The sequence below is a fragment of the Zosterops lateralis genome, assembly GCF_965231275.1.
Source record: "Zosterops lateralis genome assembly, chromosome: 1".
In the NCBI taxonomy this organism is placed as follows: Eukaryota; Metazoa; Chordata; class Aves; order Passeriformes; family Zosteropidae; genus Zosterops; species Zosterops lateralis.
In genome coordinates, this window is record NC_139762.1 from 9,664,741 (window position 1) to 9,686,490 (window position 21,750).

The 21,750-nt window shown below is 37.3% G+C and overlaps 1 protein-coding gene across 2 annotated transcripts in view; it reads right to left on the reverse strand.

Moving 5' to 3' along the window:
• Nucleotides 1-308: 308 nt before the first annotated feature.
• LMBR1 (limb development membrane protein 1) overlaps nt 309-21,750 on the reverse strand; it is a 66,809-nt gene continuing 45,367 nt past the window's right edge. For both annotated transcript variants that reach the window (XM_083866826.1, XM_083866827.1), the window contains 8 exons: nt 17,204-17,284; nt 16,337-16,413; nt 16,031-16,108; nt 15,475-15,548; nt 15,152-15,242; nt 13,622-13,688; nt 9,222-9,383; nt 309-7,287 (listed from right to left, as the gene is read on the reverse strand). In XM_083866826.1, the coding sequence (XP_083722952.1) occupies nt 7,205-7,287; nt 9,222-9,383; nt 13,622-13,688; nt 15,152-15,242; nt 15,475-15,548; nt 16,031-16,108; nt 16,337-16,413; nt 17,204-17,284 (713 nt within the window). In that variant the 3' untranslated portion in view covers nt 309-7,204. The remainder of the gene's footprint in view (nt 7,288-9,221; nt 9,384-13,621; nt 13,689-15,151; nt 15,243-15,474; nt 15,549-16,030; nt 16,109-16,336; nt 16,414-17,203; nt 17,285-21,750) is intronic.

Consider the following 21,750-nt stretch of genomic DNA (forward strand, 5'->3'; position numbering starts at 1 on the left):
CTTGAACTTTAAAAACAGCCTAAACTCTCCTGTGAAATGGAATTTAAAGTCTGAAGCTGTTTAAGTTACAGACAGTTTAGGAAGCATGGTGGTCAGGGGTTCAAGATGTAAAAATTGCCCTTCAGTCAAACTATTAAGAGTTTGAAAATTACATACAAATTACATAATGAGCATACTTTGCTATAAACAATCCCTACTGGCCTAAAGCAGAGGGTTCAGATTAATTACACACCTGTCTTAAAACCCAGGACTGTGATGCCTCTAATGTAGAGGAATCTCCATCACATTCTCTATCTCAGCTATTTTAGAAATGCAACCATTTGAGAATCTCAAAAGCAGGTTAAATTGGGAGGAGGCAGATGAGAGACGAACACAGCTATTCATACCAATTACTGACAGGATAATTTAGAATGACACAGATTCTTATTTTTTCATTGTTTATAACAAAAAAGGCACAAAACTCTGCTATAAATCACACTTTACCTTTATTGAAAACACAGTAAAAAAAATTCCTACAAAACATTCAGTGTAACATTTCAAACAAAGGAAAAAAACATATTACCACTGCTTTCCACAAAACAAAACAACAACAAAAAAAATCAGCCTAGCTAAGGCAGCAAATATTTTTTTTTTCTTTTTGTAACACAACAAAATACCCACAACAGAGAACATTATAAATCATAATTCTGAATGACCTCAAATGAACCAGGAAGGGTTTGGTGGGGAGAAGGTATCTACACCGAAAACTGTTGTGATTAAAGTAACACTCAAAGCACAATTTTTCAGCTGTGCTATACCTTGGTCAGACACATCCATGTGAAAGAAAAGCCAGCTGCTCAAGACTGTGGAGTTTACAAAACCTAAAGCACAAATCAGACCAAGAGGGGACCACCAGCTCCATTCAGCACCTCTCAGCCTCACACAATTTAGAGATTGTGTGTAATTTTTTTGTTTGTAAACTGTGATATTAACCAGCAACACTGCAGTGACAAACCTGAATGTGCACAGTGAAGGTACCTGCCGCCATCATCACAGCCCAGCCAGCAGCACCAACAGCCATGGAAAAGCCAGCTCAGAATTGTGTTTTTATGGTCATGCTGCCCAAGCACACATGAAGCCAATTTCACGTGACAAGGGATCAGGGTTCCAGCAGCACCCTGAGAACACCCTCAGTCTCCTCACTGGGAATTTTAAAGACAAAATTCAGTGGCGACAAGAGCAACACAATTTCTATTTAGGTAATGTGGGGTTGGGTCCCAAACCCCACAGGAAAGGAAATGCACCCTTTTTTTGTGTACATGTGTTTCATACACACAAACACACAAAGATTTCAAATCCCATGACCCTAAGGTATCTTGTTTTTCTATCCTCTTTAAAGCAACAGAAATCACACCAAATAAGACAAAAATACTTTGAAACCTAACTTTAAGAAAGTAAAAGTGACTAAATTTTTTTGTTATATAAAGCCAAGGAGGAGAAAGTAACAGATTTTGTGACCCTTAAGAATTTTGGTCCAGACTGGAAAAAAACTCATGGTTAGGGGGAAAAGGGAAATCATGCACTAGCTTATTTTCTTAAACATTTAAACACACCCATTTGAATCCACTGCACAGGTATCACCATCATGCCACTTCTCTGAATGATCAATTCACAGGGGGAGAGAAGGCCCAAAATATGCTCATACACATGAAATACAAAAACCCAGAGAACAGGCGAAAAGCCTCACATCAGCACCTCACAAAGCCTGACCTTGATGAGAACATGAGAGCTGACACAAAAGTGTGCCCACCTCCCACTGAGGAAGGCAGTGAGAGCTGAGGTCTCTCTGTACATCCCACAGCAGATGAGCTGCAGAGCTCCACAACAGGAGCCACCCTGCAGTGACAGCCACCCCAGGGGCTCCCAGTGGCCCAATCAGCTCATTCCTCTCAGTGAGAAGGGGGGCTGTACCTTCATACCACTCAAAGCTAAAAGCACAAATATATGCAATGACTAAACCTTCTCACTCATGATTCAAACTGACTTGAGCTCTTAATTTGTCAGAGACCCTCTAGCGACAGGATTGCTTAAATGGAGTTTAGTGGTAAAAAACAAATTAATAAAAGTGAGCATTTTTGTAGTGAAAGAACAGTTCTAACTACATGGGAAAAGAAATACATTAAAATCAAATCAAGTGCCCCAATACTTCAATAGCTGGTATCTATGGAAGCAAGGAATAGATGAGGAATGCAAAACAAAGCCCTGTTCAGGAAAGGAGCTTCATCCAGTGATGCTGACTATAAAACTTAATGTCATGGGGGGTAGGGAGAAAAGCAACAGCAATGCTTGGGGTTAGTGATGAACAAACATCTAGAAGCAGCATTCCAAAGTGCTCAGGTAGGTACATGTCAACATTCAGATACCTAAAAGCCTTTAAGAATTAGGATTTCCTAATTTCTATGTTGATGTCAGGCCTTCATAGAGATACAGTTTCTAAATAGCTTGGAATTCAGTATCTCAAGAATATCAGCATTTACAGGATATGTCTCACATTCTTTGACTGCTTAGAGTCACCTTCTGTATTTGTTAAAACATTTAATGCTATGCATATTAAAAAAATATGAGCAATAAATGAAACTAAAAACTTACTGATAAAATATTAAAATTAACACAAAACTAACAAGCATCCTCAGGTTTCTGTTGCCAAGACAGAGATACCTTCAGAAGTTCACAGGCTTCTATAAAAGTCCAAGATACTGTTTCACTGTGAATCACAAAAGAGATTTTAAGAAGTGATGGGTTTGGTTTTTTTCAGTGACAGTGAATTACTGGCTTATTTAGAGAACAACAATTGACATTTGTATACTAATGATGCACATATATTCTTTCTGTTTGAAAAACGAGTTTTAGGTGCTTCAATTGCGAAATATTCAAAAGCCTTCCATTAAAGTTGCCTTCTAGTATGTTTTCTTACAGTGCACAAATCAAATCTATGGATACTTCTGCTATTTCATGTTTTGTCTGTCTCAAGGGGGCAGGGTAGAAAAGGAGGCAGAAGTTGCATCACAATGTGGCTGGTGGCTGTGGCCTTAGTTTGCTCTTGCTGAATGGGATAAATGCAAAAGTAGCATTTTTGTAAAGATCAAATCCTGACAATGTGACTGAAATAACCTGCCAGCTTACCAATAGCAAATTCAGTGTTCATGGGTTGGGGAGGGAAGTCAGTGTAGGAAATATTGTCTCAACTCAGCACTAAAATAACAACAAAAATCCTAATAGTAGGAGGTAGGGAATCTTATTTCATTAAAGCAATTAAAGCTTCACAGTTCACATCAACACTTTTTTTTAAACAAAACTAAGCACATTTCTTTTTGAAGAGGTTATTTATGTGGCCTTATCATCCTGTCTCTGTTTAAATTATTTCATCTTGATTTAAAAAAATGTTATTTTCAAGATCAGAGAATATGTTAAACAGGATTTAGCTGTTTTCCTGTATTTATTTCAGAATTTTAGACCCCGGTCCACTAAAGGTAAGGCTCACCTGCTGTACATACACCACCACCCCACTTCCGGAAGAGAAAGAAGAGATGGGAAATAACCTAGAGAACTTCAAGAACTCAAGGAAAGCCACATGCAGGAAGAGGCCAACTGCTTTGTATTTCTACCTTATTCCTTTCTAATTTAGACTGTAAATTCTTTAAGAAAAGGGCCATCAGGTCTTCACAGCACTGGGCCCATGTGAGCACCTCAAGTAGCATCAGCTGCTGCACAGACCCACAGGTGAGAGGCAGAGACATGGTGGGATGGACAGGGACTGCAGCCCCTTGGCACCCATCCCTCCTGGGTGACACAGGGGAGGATGTGCCACTCCTGGTGACACAGGGAAGGACGTGTCCCCAGCATCAGCTCCATGTCCATCCTGCCAAGCATCTGCTGCAGGAGCTCCTGCCTGCAAGGGCAGCCCGGCTCTCCCTCCACTGGTGCTCCAGGTGGTACTTGGGAACCAGACAAGGAAAACAACCTGCCAAATCTTTTAATTTCTATGACATTAAAACAGCCAACAGGGTCAAAGGTATCGGAAGAACAGGGCCAAAGATAAACAGCACATTACAGACAGTAAACAAAGGTCCCCTTGAATGCAAAACTGTTACTTGTACAGTAACCAATACAATTATTTTTTAGCTTAAAGTGATAAGCATGTGTGCTTTATGCTTAGAAACCCCACGTATATTACAATTCTGCAATTGCATTTAATATTGTGCTACCAACACGGAAAAAAGCTAAAAAACAGCTAACTTAAAACACTCAGTTTACATCTATTTTTTGGTCTTGTGTGGTATCTAGTTGAAGATGGAAGCATTGATGTGCTTTTTGCCTCATAAAAAGTGAGGCAGATGTTAATGTTACTAAGATCAGCTGTATATACCTTGAAGGTATAGACCACCTGACTCTACATGAGTCAAAATACTAGGAATGTATTGTCAATATCCATTAATGAATTACCAGTTGCTTGTATTTAAGTGACCAGATGCTTCTGTGAAAAGTATACAGTGACCTGTATCTTGCATGCAGTGACAAAGCTTTGCATAAGCATGTCATTCTCAAGGCCAAAGGCATATTTTGATGTAGACAGTGTCACAATATCAGCAGTTGATTTTAAAACAAAACACTGTCAATAGTTGCACAGGGTAGTTCTGAATTTCTCACCCATCTTGGAGCACCTCAACCATCCCACAGAGTCCAGTGTAAAGTCTCCTCTAACACAGCCTTAATCCACACATCTGCCTGCAGAATCCAGCAGAAGGAAGGGGACAGTCGAGGCTCTAACATTTGTTTTGAAAACAAGTTGTAAAGTCTTGCCTGAAGCTTGGGTGCTTCTTGGCAGGAACTTCATGCTCAGTTGAAGTAATTGCCCAATTCACTTGCAGAAGCCACACACACATTATAATCCACCTTTTTCTGTGTTCTTGGGTCACTGATGCCATGATAAAACATCTCTCCAAAGGCACGAAGAGCAAGACCTATGCTGGTTGATACTCCTAGAATTATTCCTAATATTAATTTCTTCAGAGTGTATTAACTGTCTTAGCATTGTAACAGAAATATTTCTATAAAGCTAACTGGCCTCACACACCACAATTCAGCAGCCCCATTAAGATATGAGGACAATTTTGGTCATACAGTGACTCGCATGAAAAAGTGGACATATTTCAGTTTTTAACTATGATGCCAATACATAAGGCTACAAGCTCTGAGAATACCTGACTGATGCCCCTAATAATATATCTCCCAATATTTTAAATATAAATTCATTTTAGAACAACTTATAATTATAGCTCTGTTACTGGTTGCAGAACTTTGACTCAGATAAAGATTTCTCACTAAAGTGTCAGCATTAAACAAGAGAAAAAATACTTGTAAATCTTAGTGAAATCAAGTAATTTTACTTTTTCTTCCAAGACTTGATACAACACATCAATAGTCAGTTCAATAAACCTTGAATTTATACTAATCACACACACCAAAAAAAAAAGTAACTTTCTAGCATCGTATTTACTACAGAAATATTTACATTATGCCCCAGTTCAAGTCAGAAAAGGCAGCTGCAAAAAAGATAAATCCTTATGTGTACTGGAGCTTGATTTTTGAAGCACTTTAGGGGGGAAAAAAACAAGCAGACATTCACACACACAGCAATAAGGTCTACAGCCCAGAGCAGTCATCTCAGGAGAACAGCCAAAGTTTCTGACACAAGATTTATCTTATTTTGGAACCACAGTGGAAACCAAGTTGTCACCAACTAATATAACACCTCAAACTAGGGACAGGCAGACTTGTTTTACAGAAACAGGAAATGAACAGAAAAATTTTCTGGCTCCCTACATGATGGACACTCACTGAAGGCATCTCCATTCCAGTCTGTTTGAAGATTACTTGTGGCCAAGCAGGACAAAAGTGCAACCAGATTTTGAATACTTACTTGGTATTTTTCTGTACTATAAACTGCTTAATTCCTAAGGCTGCAAGGAAATGCTACAAGAAAGGACATTATCACTCACTGATGCCATCTTGAATCTAAGGCCTCTGAGCAGTTAAACTGTAACACTGCAGAAATTCAAACTACCAAGACTGAACACACAAGTTTCACATACGAAACCACCTATTGTCATTTCTATAACCTCAGAATTTAATTTACGATATCTACACATATAGGCCTATATACATGTTCATGTGTACATTAAAAAACAGGCTAGTGACAGATAACTGGATTATGCTGCTGAACAGAAATCCCGCTAACTGAAATATAAATTCAAAGAAATTTACTTCAAATTAAAGATTGTAGAAAACTGCAACTGCAGCCTCCTAGGCCTATGCTCCTTGCATTGATTCCAGGTACTGCTCACACACAGTAGTTCATCAAGAATTTCACAGGGGGTACTGGGTAGGGGAAGGGACCTCCAGGGCACAACAGCTCACAGAACTGTGAGAGCTGTGACCAGGGGTCTACACAGCTTTTTACAAAGCATACTAGGCTCAGATTTAACACTGAAGTTAATCTTCATCTTGGACTTCTGTAAGACATCATTTGACCACCAGTAAAGCAAGCTGGCATTTAGAGCTAAGGACAGAGAGCTGAAAGCACTGGCCTTCCAAGAAAGCTCCGTGACACAGCCTACTGCATCCAGCACCGAGGGAACTGTGATCTCTCCTGTCCTTTTCAACTCACTCTCAGTAGGCTGTCTATCTCCTGTCACAGATACTTACTCCAGGTACTTTACATTTCCAGTAAGGGTAATATTGACCTTCAAGTGTATGTTTTCTTCTTTTTTTTTTTTTTTTTTTTTTTTTTTTTAAATCAAGTTCTAAAGTTATTCTTTATAGCTGTGTTTGTGTAACACAGGAGGTACTATGCATTCAAATGGTAACAAGTTTAAAAATAAAGATGTGAGACTTTCAACAAATAAAAAGGAATGCATTTTTCTTTTCAGCTTCCAGTCTTCAAGGCACCTCCTGCATTAACTTACTGGGAAATAAACAAGCAGACCAAAAGTTCACTGGAAAGAGAAGAATCTGACAGACCTAACTTCCTCAGAAGCACATAGCATCAAAATGAGACAAGGCTCAAACCAAACTAACAAACAAAAGCAATATAAAAATGCTGATGAGATGACAGGAATGCCATGAGGTTGATGTTTTCAGCTCTGTTGATTGCAGGTGATTGTTATCACAGTGTTTTCTGATGGCCATTTGCAGAAGGCTTTGTCTCCGAGTCTCTTGGATTGTTTGATAGATGAAGTTTATCTAATCCTGCAAAACATTACAGAATAAAGAAAAACTAAGACTCCCCCTTGTTTCATGCACACAGGTATTTCAAAAGAACAGAGAATCCAAATTCTACTTCATGACCACAGACTTCACATTTGCTGAAGACCAGAACTGATGTTCTACCTCCTCTAAGAATTTCTTCTGGGAAATTCCCTCAGTGTTGTTTAAGTGAGAAAATCCATTACAGTGGACAAGCATGGAAGACAGAGAATCCTAACTTTCCATTGCTTAAATCACAGACTCAAGTGATGTGAAGAACCTAGAAAGTCTTGCAATAATTTACCGTCACCTGCAAAGACCTAAATAATTACCTAAAATATTTCTTTTAAACTATAACATCCTTTTGTAAATCATCCACTGATGATCTTAATGTCACTGGTGATGACCAGATTACTTCTCTAAACTATTTATATGTGTAACTACATTTTTAGGAGTACACTACTACTGATTTTGCTCTGTTTCCAGCTATTTGTTCTTATCACACAATTCTCTACTGTGAGTGCTAATTCAAGTCTCACATCCTGCCCCAGGCAAGCAGCTATTACTCTTTCTTTGGAGGGGAGATGAGGAAAGATGGCAAATTTAGCCACAGTTTATTCAAAAGAGGCATGATGTCAATCCTTCCTTGCTTGCTACAGTTTCTCTCTGAAGTCTCCTATCAAGTCTCTAAAATTAAGGATCAAAAATGGAACGAGTTTCTTACTCATTTTGTGTAGACTACACTGAATGTTTTACTGAAGTGCCATATGTACAAAGTTAAATTTCTTGCATTGTTGGAATTGGAATTCCAAAATTCACTGCACTACCAAAAAACCAAAATCTCCTTAATACTGTCTTATTTGTAGTCCTGATACATGATTTTTTTGGTCATAGGCCAATTTTGGTTTTTATTCTTTGAATTCTATGGGACAGCTTTTAACAGACACTGTTTGTCATGTACAGCACTGAAAACAAACCCAGTTTGTGTCGGGAACCTGCACATTTCAGGGTTTGTGACTCCCTACTTGTGTCAAATCCAGTGACCATTAACCTCCTATACCTGAATTTTTATGTTTGTTAATCTGCCTTCAACATCTGCAATTTTTTATTAAACACTTTATTTCTAATTCTTTTACAACATTTTAAACTAATCTTCCACCAGCATTCTGGGAAGCACTTGGATTTTGTTTCAGCACCACAACTCTAAAAGCAGTGGAATCTAACATAAGTAACTTCTAGATGATGCAAACTGAATCCTCAGTTACACAGAAACACTAAAGTTTCACCATTAATCCTCTCAACTTAAGCAAATACTACTTTAGAGATCTAAAGAGAGAGGAGCTTCGTTAATTAGTAAAGACAATATAAGGCAACAACAATTTTAAAAAAAATATCCTCTTAGTATCAAATTCATGTTTCAATGCTTTCTTCTATGGTCAAGAAATATCAATGCAAAATTTGATCAAATTTTTGTTTATATCAGGTACAGGTTTTACTCAGCCACTTGCTAAGGTTCTGTACATTCTGTACAAAGATTTCAAAAAAAAGGTATGACAACAAAGCACTTAAGATCTCTGCTAACTGTTTTTAGGGAATTAATAAGTTGCTTTAAACAAACAAGAAAAAAGCCAACCCATAAACAAGCTGAGGTTTTAATTTTGAATAATTGCTCATAGCAATGAGAATGTTTCTGTGCTCTCCAAAGACTGAAAATCCAACTGGAGAAGAATAAGTACCACAGGCATATCATTAAAATCAACATTGTACCTCAGCTCTGGACTCATCAAAAAACAACATAACATTATTCATCCTTACACATTAACTTAGAGAAATTTCCAAAAAAAAGTATTCTGTGAGCTGTGACAGAAGTGACATCAAGGTGTCAAAGGTGGAGAAAGGGAATGGTCAAGCAGAGTGAATTCTCAGGGCTGTGTTACCTAATGCCTTCAGGAGCTCTTCTCGCACAGCAGAAGTGAACTTTCTGACCAGACACAACGTTGTCATGATAGCAAAGAGCAAGTTGTAAGATAACACAATATAGAAGTTCCCCAGCCAGTTGAATCTTCCAAAGTCTCCAAGGAGATCGAATCTGGTGATTCCTGTTAAATTACGTGCAAGATTTAGATCAAAACATTCATAGCTTTTTTTTTTTTTTGGAAATGCAGAATTTCCTTCTATTACATTTACATTTGGATGCAAAATTCTTACAGACAGCACACCAGAAGACACATGGTTAAACAAGCAAGACAATGTTTGTTGGTCACTATACAACTGGTAAGACACCTTTATCAAAATGGTTTTTTTAAATTTCATAGTAAAAGGCTTGAATAATGGGAGTTGAAATGAATTGTCTATTCTAGATAATAATTCTTTTTATAATTTCAGAAAACATAACTAGGAAAAAAATCAGCTTTAGTATGAAAACTGCTTGAAACCTCAGTTTCTATAAAATCCTTAATGATTCCAGAAAAGAATGAAATGCATCTTGAGCTTTTAAAAAAAAAAAAAAAAAACAGATAGCAAATAGCCTATCAGAGTCACAACAACTTATGGTAAACACTAAGCCTTTTAAGTGTTCTTCCAGAGCACTGCTTTTGAAACCAAAGTTTAAAGACATCTTTCCAACTGCAGTTTTTCTCCTGGATACACCCACTACTACAGCCATGGAGCATTTGCACAGAAGGAAAAGAGGCTGAAAGATGGTGCTGACAGGTCTTCACAGGGCACCTCCAGCCCTGACACTTGGGCTTTATGCTGATCAAAGGCCTGTCAGTCACTAATTAACTGAACAATATTTTTCTGAAACATGGAAACATCTACAAGGTGTAGGGCTCACTGCAGAAGGCAGAAGAGGAAGAACCACAGGTTGTTCCTTTGTCAGGTGTCATGGAGTACTGCACTGAACACATGGCAGAACACTGAGATGACAGCCACATGACCATTGTCCAGGATTCAAAAGCCACTGTATTCCCAAAAAACCTTTGGCACAGATGGTGTCAAAGGGAAGTGTGCTCTCACAACAGGGCAAAAGCAGGAAGCTGACCCTGTCCTAGAACTAAAATGGCAGCAGCAAATGAGGCAATCAAAAAGAAGCCCTGGCCCTGAAACTCCTGAAAGCTTCTGATTTTCTATCATCTTACTTTGAAAGTGTTTTGGGGCTCTTAAAAACTAACTTCAAAAGTGCTAATAAATGAAGAGACAGAATTAAGGGTCAGTTGCACTTCTCCCAAGGGTAAACCTGACACTTAGGAATCTCACTGTACCTGGATACCCAAGACTTGCAAGCCAGCTATTACAACATTAAAAGATACACATACTTCTTTAATGCAGCATCAGTCATTTAAATTAAAACACAGGAATTGAATTTGGTATATAAGAAAAAAATACTGAAATGAAAAGAAGTTTCAAAGGATTAAACAAAACAATCACTGATCAAAACAGCAAAAAGAAGCAGGGAGAAATACTAAAAAAGCACAGAAAGTCTTAGCACAGAAGAAGAAAGAAAGAAGAAACTGGCTGTCTGAATTAACTGGTAAAGAGATGAAGGACAATAAACACAGAGTTGCTTTCCCACTTGAAGGAAAACAGTGTCCTTAACACTTCCAAAGTAGCAGTGCTTTAGTCAGACTGTGGAGCCACATGAAAATTAAGACAGTTAAATCAGGTTTGAATGTACAGGCCTCCAAAACTTTAAAGGAAAAGGAACAAAACAGGCAGAGCACTGGAATTCTCTGGAAAAGGAATAACATTCCTCCACACATAACGGTCCAGAAGAACAGTGAGCCATGGAGCAGTGTTACAAGGACAAACAGAAATGAACCCTGACACTTCTGTTAGAGTAGGTGGGAAAATTATTGTCCATAAATTACACTCAATTTCTTCTTACAAACAGAAAAAGTCACTGCTCATCAGAAAAGTGACACAAAGTCTATAAACGCATGGGAGAAAAAGGTTAAAAAGGTTTTGATGACTTACTGAAGCAGTATCTACTCAGCCCACAGAGAAAAAAAACCAAGATTTTTAATAACTCTTCAGTAATTGAAAAAAAACTTTCACACCTAGTGACACAAATATATACACACAAAAGCTGATGAAATTTTACCAAATAAACTATTAAAGAATTCTCCAGGTTAAAAACAAATTGTAGGTTTTAGACAGCACAAACAAATTTAAAATCCCCATTTACTTGCATATAATACTCAAGTGTAGAATTCTAGGAAAACTTCCACATACTAGAATGTTGAATTTTCTCTGGAATTCTTTGGTTTTGTATCCTTGACTATTAAGTGCCTTGTTCCCAATTTGTTTCTCTGTGATTAGCAGTATGGTGCTGGTGGGAAACATTTCTACAGGACTACTAAAAGACTGAAAAGTTCTGGGAAAATATGAGTTAACATATTTTAGATTAAAACTTTCCTAGAATTCTAGAAGAATGGCAGATTAGACATATCCACCACCTACATATCTAATTAGAATGCTATGAAACATGTAAGAAACTATTTCCATTTTGAAAAGTTGAAAAAGGTCAGTGCATGCATTAGATAACTTTTGCTTTTTCACCTTTCCCATAAGGATGAAGTCTAGTCTTTTCTGTATAGTCTAGAATCTCGCTTTTTTAATAAAGTGAAAAGACGATGAATCTGCTTAACATATTTATTTCTTTTCATCTATTCAGTGCCACAGGGTGGTGGCATGTAGTGCAACACACATTGATATTTCTGCAAAGCACCACATGACTCACTGTACTCTAATACACTCTATTAATCCTGTTTGGACAGCTGTGACTGTGCATTTGTTAGCTGTGTGTTAATTGTTCCATCTTTTTTCTTCTTTTATTTATCTCTATGGCAAACTATTCAGGAATTTCACTTGTTAGTCTGGTTTTTAAGTGAGTTTTACCATTAATCTGTTTCCTATGAGACAACAATGGACCCAGCGTGTACACTGACTGCCACAGAATCTGGTTATTATCAACTGGTAATCTCATGGATCATTAACAATTAATTTTATTTTCTTTTAAACAAGTCTTGAATGCAGTAATTTAGTGGACACAAACTTATGTTACAATCTATTCTAAAACCGTGATTTTTCTATGTAGCATCTGGCTCCACATGCTAGAACCATTTTACTTCTTAGACCTTTATCATACTGGTTATATTTTAAAACTGCATTGCGTTAAGTACTTGAATTACTTGTTTGCATATTTGTGGAGTTTTACTACAGATTTTTTTTAAAGTTCTAGATGCCTATTTTAAGATTCAACATTCCAAAATGCATTACAGAAGGTTTTTCATTTGCTATACAAATTATTTATAATTTATTAAAATGCCTCATCTGTAGATATACATAGCATGAGAATATGCAGTATATGGAAAACTATGAACTGCTCTTCATTCAAGAGTATTCTCCCTGAAAGGAAAACCAGCTACAGAACTACTGAGCACTGCTGGTCTGTGGGTCTGAGCTCAAACTTCTAAGCTTGTACTTAAGACTTGTACAGCCCGAGGTGAAGATTTTTGTTTTGTTCTATTTAATGTTCCCCAATGAAATTCACATTAGCTACAAGGATTCTGTACTACTTAAAACATGTAACAGCCTTGCAATTTAACTTTGAGAATTCAAGCTGAAGATTACCTAATTAAAGTGAAGACACAACACGTCTTTCCAACTGGTAAAAACAGCTTAACTATTTCAAATGCAATCTTCAGCAATAAAATCAGGAGTTCTTTAGTTCTCCTATGGTAGACTCCAAATTGTTAAATTTGAAAAATGAAGTTAACAAAAAATACAAGCATATTATTGTAGGGAAAGTGAAAGTAGCCTAGTATCACTGTTGATTAAAAAACTTAATAAATGAAGAGTCATTAACTGTTTTTAAAAAGCCATCTGGACTCAATGTTAGCTCAAATTTCAGACACCAAACTCCAAATGTATATTTTGACAGGAACTAAACACTAATTTCACAGCGAACATGAAATTATTTTATACTGCTCTGGACAATCAGCTTTCCCATCTTTTCATATCACAATCTCCTGTTTTAAGACTTTTCAAATCTGACCTTTCTAAAATAACATTCTCTTTAAATTGCTTAGCATCTTTTTCTTTTTAGAAAGTATATTCTGCAGTTCACATACACAGATGTATGGTCAACAGTTTGTGTTTGTGTAGAAATGAAGGCCACAGATACATGCACATGCTCTTTCCACTGAAAGTGATGGCAAATTACATACATACTATGGGAAAGACAGCTACAGACTCTTCTTTTTTCTGTTTGTTTGTTTTTTTTTTTAATTCAATTAAACATCCTTTATTGTGATGTTACTTGCATTTCACTTACCCAGTGTCCTTGACATCACTGGCAAAGCAGAGCTCAGCACCAAGATTGAGACACAGTTTCCAATTATCTGTTTGAAAATGACAAACAGTATTTAAATGATAAATGAGATTGCTGAAGGGAACACAAAGAAAAACAGTGGTCAAGATGAAAAACAAGAATTCTTAAAAGGCACATTCTTCAAATTGAACCTAAAGCAATTTACAGTAACATATTGTTAGTCCTGTGACTTTCCCATTCCTCTCCACATGGTGTTAAACAAGATGAAGATGATCCAAGAAAAAAAATCAAATATGTATTCATGTGCTTTTAATTGAAGTGTTATGTATGCTCAGATTCAAAATTGTTCAAAACAACCATGTTGCAAAGCATCAACTGTTTACTTACTTCCCTTGAATGTTTTATAAAAGAACAATTCCATGGGCTTAGAATGGATGACTGATATATCAGCTTAAGCCTTGGATGTAACTGCTTGCAGGATTAGCACTATTTAAAAAATTACAACAAAGAGCTTCCTTTCAATTCAATGCCTGTTGTCTACTTTAAATAATACAAAAAAATTCACAGCTGTTAGATTTTACTCTTGTTCTTGTAAAGCCTTTAAAAAGAGTAATTGAAAATTTCTTTCACAAGGGATCATTTTCTTCAGGTCTAGTTCTATCAGAAGCCAAAAGGAAAAAAAAAAAAAAAAAAAAAGGAAAACTTGAAAGTAGGTAAACATTTGTACATTCCCTATTTATTTCCACACTATTCCTGGTGTACTGTAAGCAATCAATAGGAAATATTAAGAACATTCCAGCTCTCTACTACTTAGTACTCTAATCATTCTGTGTGCATAGCAAACTTCTCACTTCCAACAATTTGTTGTAAAAGTATCTTGATCCATAACTTAAAAAAATACATACAGAAACAATGAAACATACTGAAAAAAAAAATTAATTCAACATCTGTTCCTTGGTTACTGATCACTTCCCCATGTCAGCTGTGGGAATATTTTGCCAAAAACCTAGGCATGTTCCTCCAAATTAGGTAACAGCATTGGTTATTCTAAAGCCAGTGCTAAATTATAGAAAGTCAAATCAGCTTCAGATTGCAAAATGCTGCTGAATAGCCATCCTCGGTCTTAGTTTCATTATTCAAATTTGAATTACTTTGTCTGTATTACTTCTAGCAACCACGTTGTTCAGATCTCAAACAAGCTCCCTGAAGTACAGTTAACACAATCAAAGTTACTCATTAGCAATAAGTTCCCTTTGAAGGAAGTTCTTTCACTTGCTTTTCTATAGCCAGTTAACAAGCTCTGCCATTCCTGGCTTTTTACAAGTGAATGGATGCCATCCAAACTAAACAGAGCACATCCTTTTTCCCACTCATTCAGCATTTTGACAACCTTCCAGTTTGTGTTTACAAAGCTTACAAACAAACACTGATCACTGCAAATGAGCCATTCAGGGCAATTACTAAGAGAGTCAGTTTGTCTTGGGTGGCAAGAAAGGCAGGAGGGGGCCATCCCCATCCCAAACCGTACCTTACCTTTGTCATAGTCGTGTCATCCTTCCTGGGAGTGAAATTCTCAAAAAAACGAAGACTGTAGAAGCCGACGACAGAAGATACCATAAGATAGCTGTGAGAATCAAGGAAAAAGGAACCTCCAAGGAATGCAAGTTTCACTCAAGTTCTCAGCAGTCTCCTAGAAGTCTTAAGAACTAAAGAAAAAAAGAAACAAAAACACTTCAAGTGTTTGAGAAGGACTGACCTATCTTTCTTCTTTCCAGGCTAGTGTCTTGTGTATTACCAGTGTCCCAGAAAGTAGACAGAATACTTGTTAACAGACAGAATTCTTTCAGAAAGGATACAAAATCAAAATTATTTCAAGTGCTGCTCCCACAAAGCCAAAGGTGGATAAGGAGGCATTTCCTATTCCAGGTCCCTAAAAGGAAAAAGGTATTTTGAGTAATTAAATGAGATACATGCAACGGTTCATAAAGTTAACTTCTACCAAGAACAAAACATGTAATATCTTACATGAAATACAGGCTTTTCTCAATTCAGTGTTTCAGGGGCACTCTGATGACCCTCCAATTCTCCCCACCCCATGCAATGGCACCAGCATCTTTCAAACTGCAGTGAAATGTATTGCAAAGACAGAACTGCACAAAACTCCAGATTACTGATCTGTTTTACTGCACCACTGTATCTATGTAAAGCTTCTGCACTATTTTAGTAAGAACTCACTACAACATGACATGTACTAAATATTTGTGTGGGCACAGGAATGAAACCTAGAAGCAAAGTCAAGGTCAAGGCTCATTAGTTTCCATGTTATTAAAGCAAAAGCTGCTCACTTGCACTTCTGCAAGGCCTCCAAAGCTTTACTAAAATTATAAAAATTGTAAGAGAAGATTACTTTACCCCTGATCCCTTTGGCATTGCAGTCTCGTCGACCAACAGGTAAAGAATGTTGAAAGCGACTAAAAGAACTGAAAAGGACTATAAAAAAGTAGAAACAGTCTTGTTATTGAAAAATATTCCACATTTTTAAAATCTACACATTTATCCTGCCAGACTCTATAATGTCAAGTTTTTTTAAATGGTCTAGAAAAGAATGTCAAGACTGTTGCTTAAACACTCATTCCTCAAAAAATTTAAATCTATTCCCTCAAATAACCAAAGAACTCTTCATACTTTTTGCTGGGAGGAAAAAAAGAAAATTCTTACTGTCTGAATCAGGAGCAATATCATGACAGCTGGATAAACTAAATTCCTTTCCCAGGCAGAAGCTTTTTTCCTCCGTTCTGTTCAGAAGAGAAAAAACGTAAGCCTAATACCATAGATCACCTTCAAATAAAACAAGTAAGAATCATTCAGCTATCTATAAGCTGCCTATAAGTCACAACATTATCCTGATCTGGAACAAACATCAACCAGTTCATATGCACATCCACCCTGTACAGCTGTATAAAGCAATGGCAAAAATATGAAACCTCTCTAGAGAAAGGCTGGGGAGACAGAGACAAGCAGATTTTTCTTAGAGGCATGTGTCCCAGTAACTTTTTTCTTCTCCTAGCACACAGCAGTTCCACGAAGTTTAAAATCTGCTGAATTTACAAATACACTGTTAACACGTATGTTTTAGCATGACCGAAAGGGACAGAACAGAATTTCAGATATTTAAAAAGCATTTTCCTCATGTACGGTAGGAAAGACAGAATTAACTTCACTGCACATCCTTAGCATGTGCAAGAAAAGAAAAGATTGTTTGAATTTTACAGAAATTATTCAAACACAAAAAGGAATGTCCTAAATTAGCCCAAATATTCATAAGCGTTTTATATACACAAAAAGCTCTATGCAACGAAGTGTTACAATTTCTCTAAAATAATGTTAAAAGTAAGATCCAAATCAGACTCCTTACTTAATTTTTTTGTTGGAGGAGTGCAATGATTTCATGTAATGCATTTGCAAATGCACAAATTTGATTAAGAATGAACTGGAATCAATCAAGCAACTGCCCCAAACTAAACACAGCACCTTAAGGTCATTTAGTAAACTACAATCTATATGAAACACTAGAAAGTTCATTACCTAGATTGGTTTTCTTGCTTTTCACTTTCTCAAGCTCACGTTCCAACTCTACTGTCTGGTATTCCACTGTGGAAGACACACCTTTTAAAAGAAAAGACGTGATTTTCTTTTGGAGGTGACTGCAAGGCACATGGTGACAGTTCAGATTTAGGAAGCATCACATTAGCACTTGTGACTTTTAACTGCAGGTGCTTTTTTGAGGAGTCCTTCAAGTACTTTTCAGAAACAGCAGTCTACCCAGAAGAGCTCAACACAGAAGTTTCAGCACCATCTCCTGTGATCCCAGCCTGTTCTACTGATGCTGAACTTTCACACAAGTCCGATGACCAGTCACAGTGTGACAGACCAGATGTTTTAAATGCCTCATTCTTAAATCCCTACATGATTCTTGTACCAAGATATAAAGAATCCCTGTACGCCCTTCAGGAGTGTTGTTATTTGGCAAAAGTGGACCTTTGCCTTCTAAGTGGCCAGAGCTCCAGATTCAGTTTCTGCTCCTCCCTCCCTTTCCTCAGCAAGCTCAGTTTCCATACTGCTGACCTGCTTGCTGGTGGATCTTCTGCTCATACCAGTTTTCCTGTTCCAACCCTTTGTGCCACAATCAGATATTCCCACAGCCACACATTAAACCAACCTCTTCCACTTTCCAATTTACAACATACACACCACTGTTGTGCAACTCCTCATACTTTCTCCTAGACATCAGCTTAGCCCTGACAACCATAATATTAATTCCTTTCTTCCTACTAAGTTCCTACTAAAAGTTGCTCATCAACTTTTCTTCCTATCCCTACGCAGCCATGAGGAAACCCAGCCCATTTTCTCTCTCCATCCTTTTTCTCTTCAACCTTTCATTCTCTTCCAGCCACTCCTCTTTCCCACTACAAGCACACTGGGGTTTCCCTCCTTGATGCCAGTTCCTTTACAAACCCTGCACAGTGTTCAGGCACTGACACAGCTCTGCAATGCTGACTAGAGATCTGTTGTTTCAGTTCCCATCCCAGTATTTCTGCTTTAGCTTTCACTCTCTGCAATCATAATCTGGAAATATTCTGCCTGGGATAAGTTAGAAACACTCTTCACTCACATTTGTTCAGAAATAAAAGGGATGAAAGTGGGGCAATCTTACCTGAAAATAAGTTAAGGGCTCATATTCTCCCTATCTATTCCAGGCCAATTTCACTCTGCAATAACACACCATGGCAGTGACAGTTCAAGGTCTTAAACCCAAAGTCCTTTCTGTTGTTGTTTTGCTGATTTACATTCACACCCATCACCTGCTGGCCATTCCCTACACTTGGGGCCACCTTTAGCCATGGGCTAACCTGTAAGAGCACCATGCTCCACATACTTTTTTTAAACAGTCTCTAATAAATTTATATGAGATTAATATTCTTTTCCAGGCTTTTATCTCATATCTTGATCACTTGCCTACAAAATCAAAACAGCACTTAGGCTGCTGGCACAGCAACACTACTTTGTAGTCCAGTCTCATTATTTCCTTATTTTCTGTTGTCTCCTCATCCATCCAGCAACTTCAATACAAGAAAAAAGGTGACTCTTTTTATTGCAGACAATTAAATACTGATTTGTTCAATGCAGTCAAATCAACAAAGAAACATCCAACTGTTTAAAATTTTAAATGTTTCATCGAATTAACTGAATGTTTCTTCCACACATCTTTGCATATAACACGTAACTTCTGTGCTATGTGTAAACATCTATCTTGACAGCAACATAATGAGTATGGGGTAATATTTACAGGGCTTCAAATATATAAATATTTCTAATCTCAGGACTATCCAGTAAGACCTACAGACACTGTTCCATTACATCTTATCACTAGAAGTGCCTGAAATACACATCAGTTTCATTTCTCGGTGTTTTTTTTTTAATTAATCATAATACACAAGTTTTCAGAAAAAATCTTATTAAAAGCCCCAGCTAATTATCACTATAAAAATAAGCTTTTGTGATGATGCATTCCCTCAAAGAGAGTCTAAATCATCTGTTTTATGGAATGACTAATTACTATTAGGTGGGAAAAAGGATAGCTATAGAGCTCAGTGGGAAAAGAACTTTCAGAGAAGTGACTGAGCAAGAAGGAAAACTCAAGTCAGCGTCTGACCTTTTCTTCTTCTCTGTAACTGATTTAGTAGTCTCTGAGGAAAAGCTCAGTTCAATATATATATATATATTCTTTTTTCTTCCCTCAATATAAAAATCCAGAGCTCAAAACATTGATTTCATGGGAGTCTATCCAACAAATCAGCGTCATCACAGTAGGTCCCTAAGACATAGGTCAGTAGAAATTCTGAATCATATCTGAGTGCTGTTGTAGTTCCTCCTTAAAAATAGCTGCAAACAACAGGTTGCTATACAAAAGGATATTTTACGAGAGAGGCAAAGTTTCAGATCAGTCAAAAGAGTATTTGAAAAGGATGCAGCTAAATTCTTAAAAGCTTTCTAACATTAGCTTTATTTCAAACACGCACAAAGTTCAATGTCAGCGCTGTCTAGCCAATAAATCAAATTGGTAGACGAGACTTGTTTGGACTAGCAATGAAAAGTTAGAAGGGATTCTCCAAGAAAGCCACAAAGCAGCTCATTTAAGGTCAATTTAACGGTATTATTCTGTTTTTCTTCCAGCCCCGACATAAGATTTCAGTACCTCAAAGGAAATTGTAAGAGTATCTATTTGCATTCCCCCAAGGTGATTGGCAGTTCACCACCAATTAGTTCAAAATTACACTGTTACTAGTGTGCAATAAAAACAACACCTTTCATCTTTCTTACATAGGTAAGGATACCTTCAGAGCCAATAACTTTGATCAAGTAAGTATTTTTGATCCTACCCCACCCGTCTCTTTGGATTCAGGAAAACTAATAGCTGAAGGCAACTTTTTTCTTTTAATATAAAAAAGTCCCAGCTTTATTCTTCGACTGTAGGAGTGATGTGGGTACTGAAATATAATACACTGGAAACAAACATTTTCCCAAAGCCCAGTATCTCTTCAATAGATAAAAATACTAGGGTAGATAACACAATCAAACTTTCCCCTCCCTCCTCCTCCAATTTTCAGTTAGACACTGCAAACACCTGAGGAGGAAGAAAATTAGTTCCCACAAAGAAGATCTACAGTTTCACAGATAGATTCATTTTCAAATATGAAAAGCTTTACAATCATCAAGTATCACTTAAGCCTCTGCTCTGGTCCTCTTCATTTTAATAAAAATTCAACTCTTTAGTTATACATATAAATAAAGTATATATTTCAGAGCACCTTACTGCAAACCTGCCCAGCAGGGTTATTGAAGCACCATGGATTTCCACCACCAACACTGTGGAAGAGTTGCAACAGCAATGGCACAGGAAGTGTGTAGCTGAATGTATCTGCTGTTACACAGCAACAAAAAGGCACAATTTGTGTGCTAAAACACAGATCATGGCCTCTAACATCACAGCATGACATTTACTGATGGAATTAGCACCATGCCCATTTATACACACATTTTAAAATACAATGGCATTCCCTCAGCATTGGAAACAGAGGGAAATCAGTTCCTCTCCTGTCCCAGGACATTTAAGCCCCATGTCTTTCACTGCACAAGAGCAGGCTGGTGAGTTCTCCATGGAACATGGGTGGGCTGCAGTTCCACTTCTCACTGAATACCAAGCCATGTGCTGAAAGCAAATTCAGTCTCTTGGCTGGTGTTAAGGGAGCTCCCAGCACACACCCTAAATCCACATCCAGTTAGTAGACACCTACAAACAACCTAGGTCCACTCCACAAGTGTAATTAAACTGCAATATAAGCAACTGTTGAGACACTTCTGCAAGAAAAAGAGCAGCCAAGCATCACCTAAATAATCACAGTCCCCCTCTGAATAGCAGACCCCTCTCTGCACTACTTCCAATAGATTCCTGAATAACTATTGCGTTATTGCTCTGTGTTGTACACAAGCAGAATCACCATGACAACATAAAATATTCAGTAACTAATATTTTACAGTTCCCAACTAACATCAAACACGCAGGATTATTATCATTATCCCATCACAGCTTCAAAGACACTCACTGCATGCACCTTTCTGTGTGCCTGTGTGTGAATGCACATACATGTGTGTGTCACTATAAGCACCTGAAAAGGTGAATGTTAATGTTAAACCGAAGTGATGGCTGATTTCAGCACAAAGAAGTCACTACTCCTCCACTGATTTTAAGCACTGGAATAAAGATGACCACTACCTCTGCTATCAAAGGTACTTCTCCTGACCAAACAACTTCAAAAGGAGACTGAGACCTCAGAGAAGTAGAGACTGAGATACATAACAGAAGACTGAAAAGCAGGAGAGAAAAAGCAGGAAATTAAAAAAATTCAGCCTAAAATAAGTCATCATGACACATACACTGTTGTGCCGTCTTAAATGAAAATTCCTTGGTTTTCAAAACTGCAGTAATTGTATAAATTATGGACGGATGGTTTAGCCATGCAGTTAGAAGCAAGTCAGAAGATTTGTACAACATGATTTCCAGGTTTACAGAA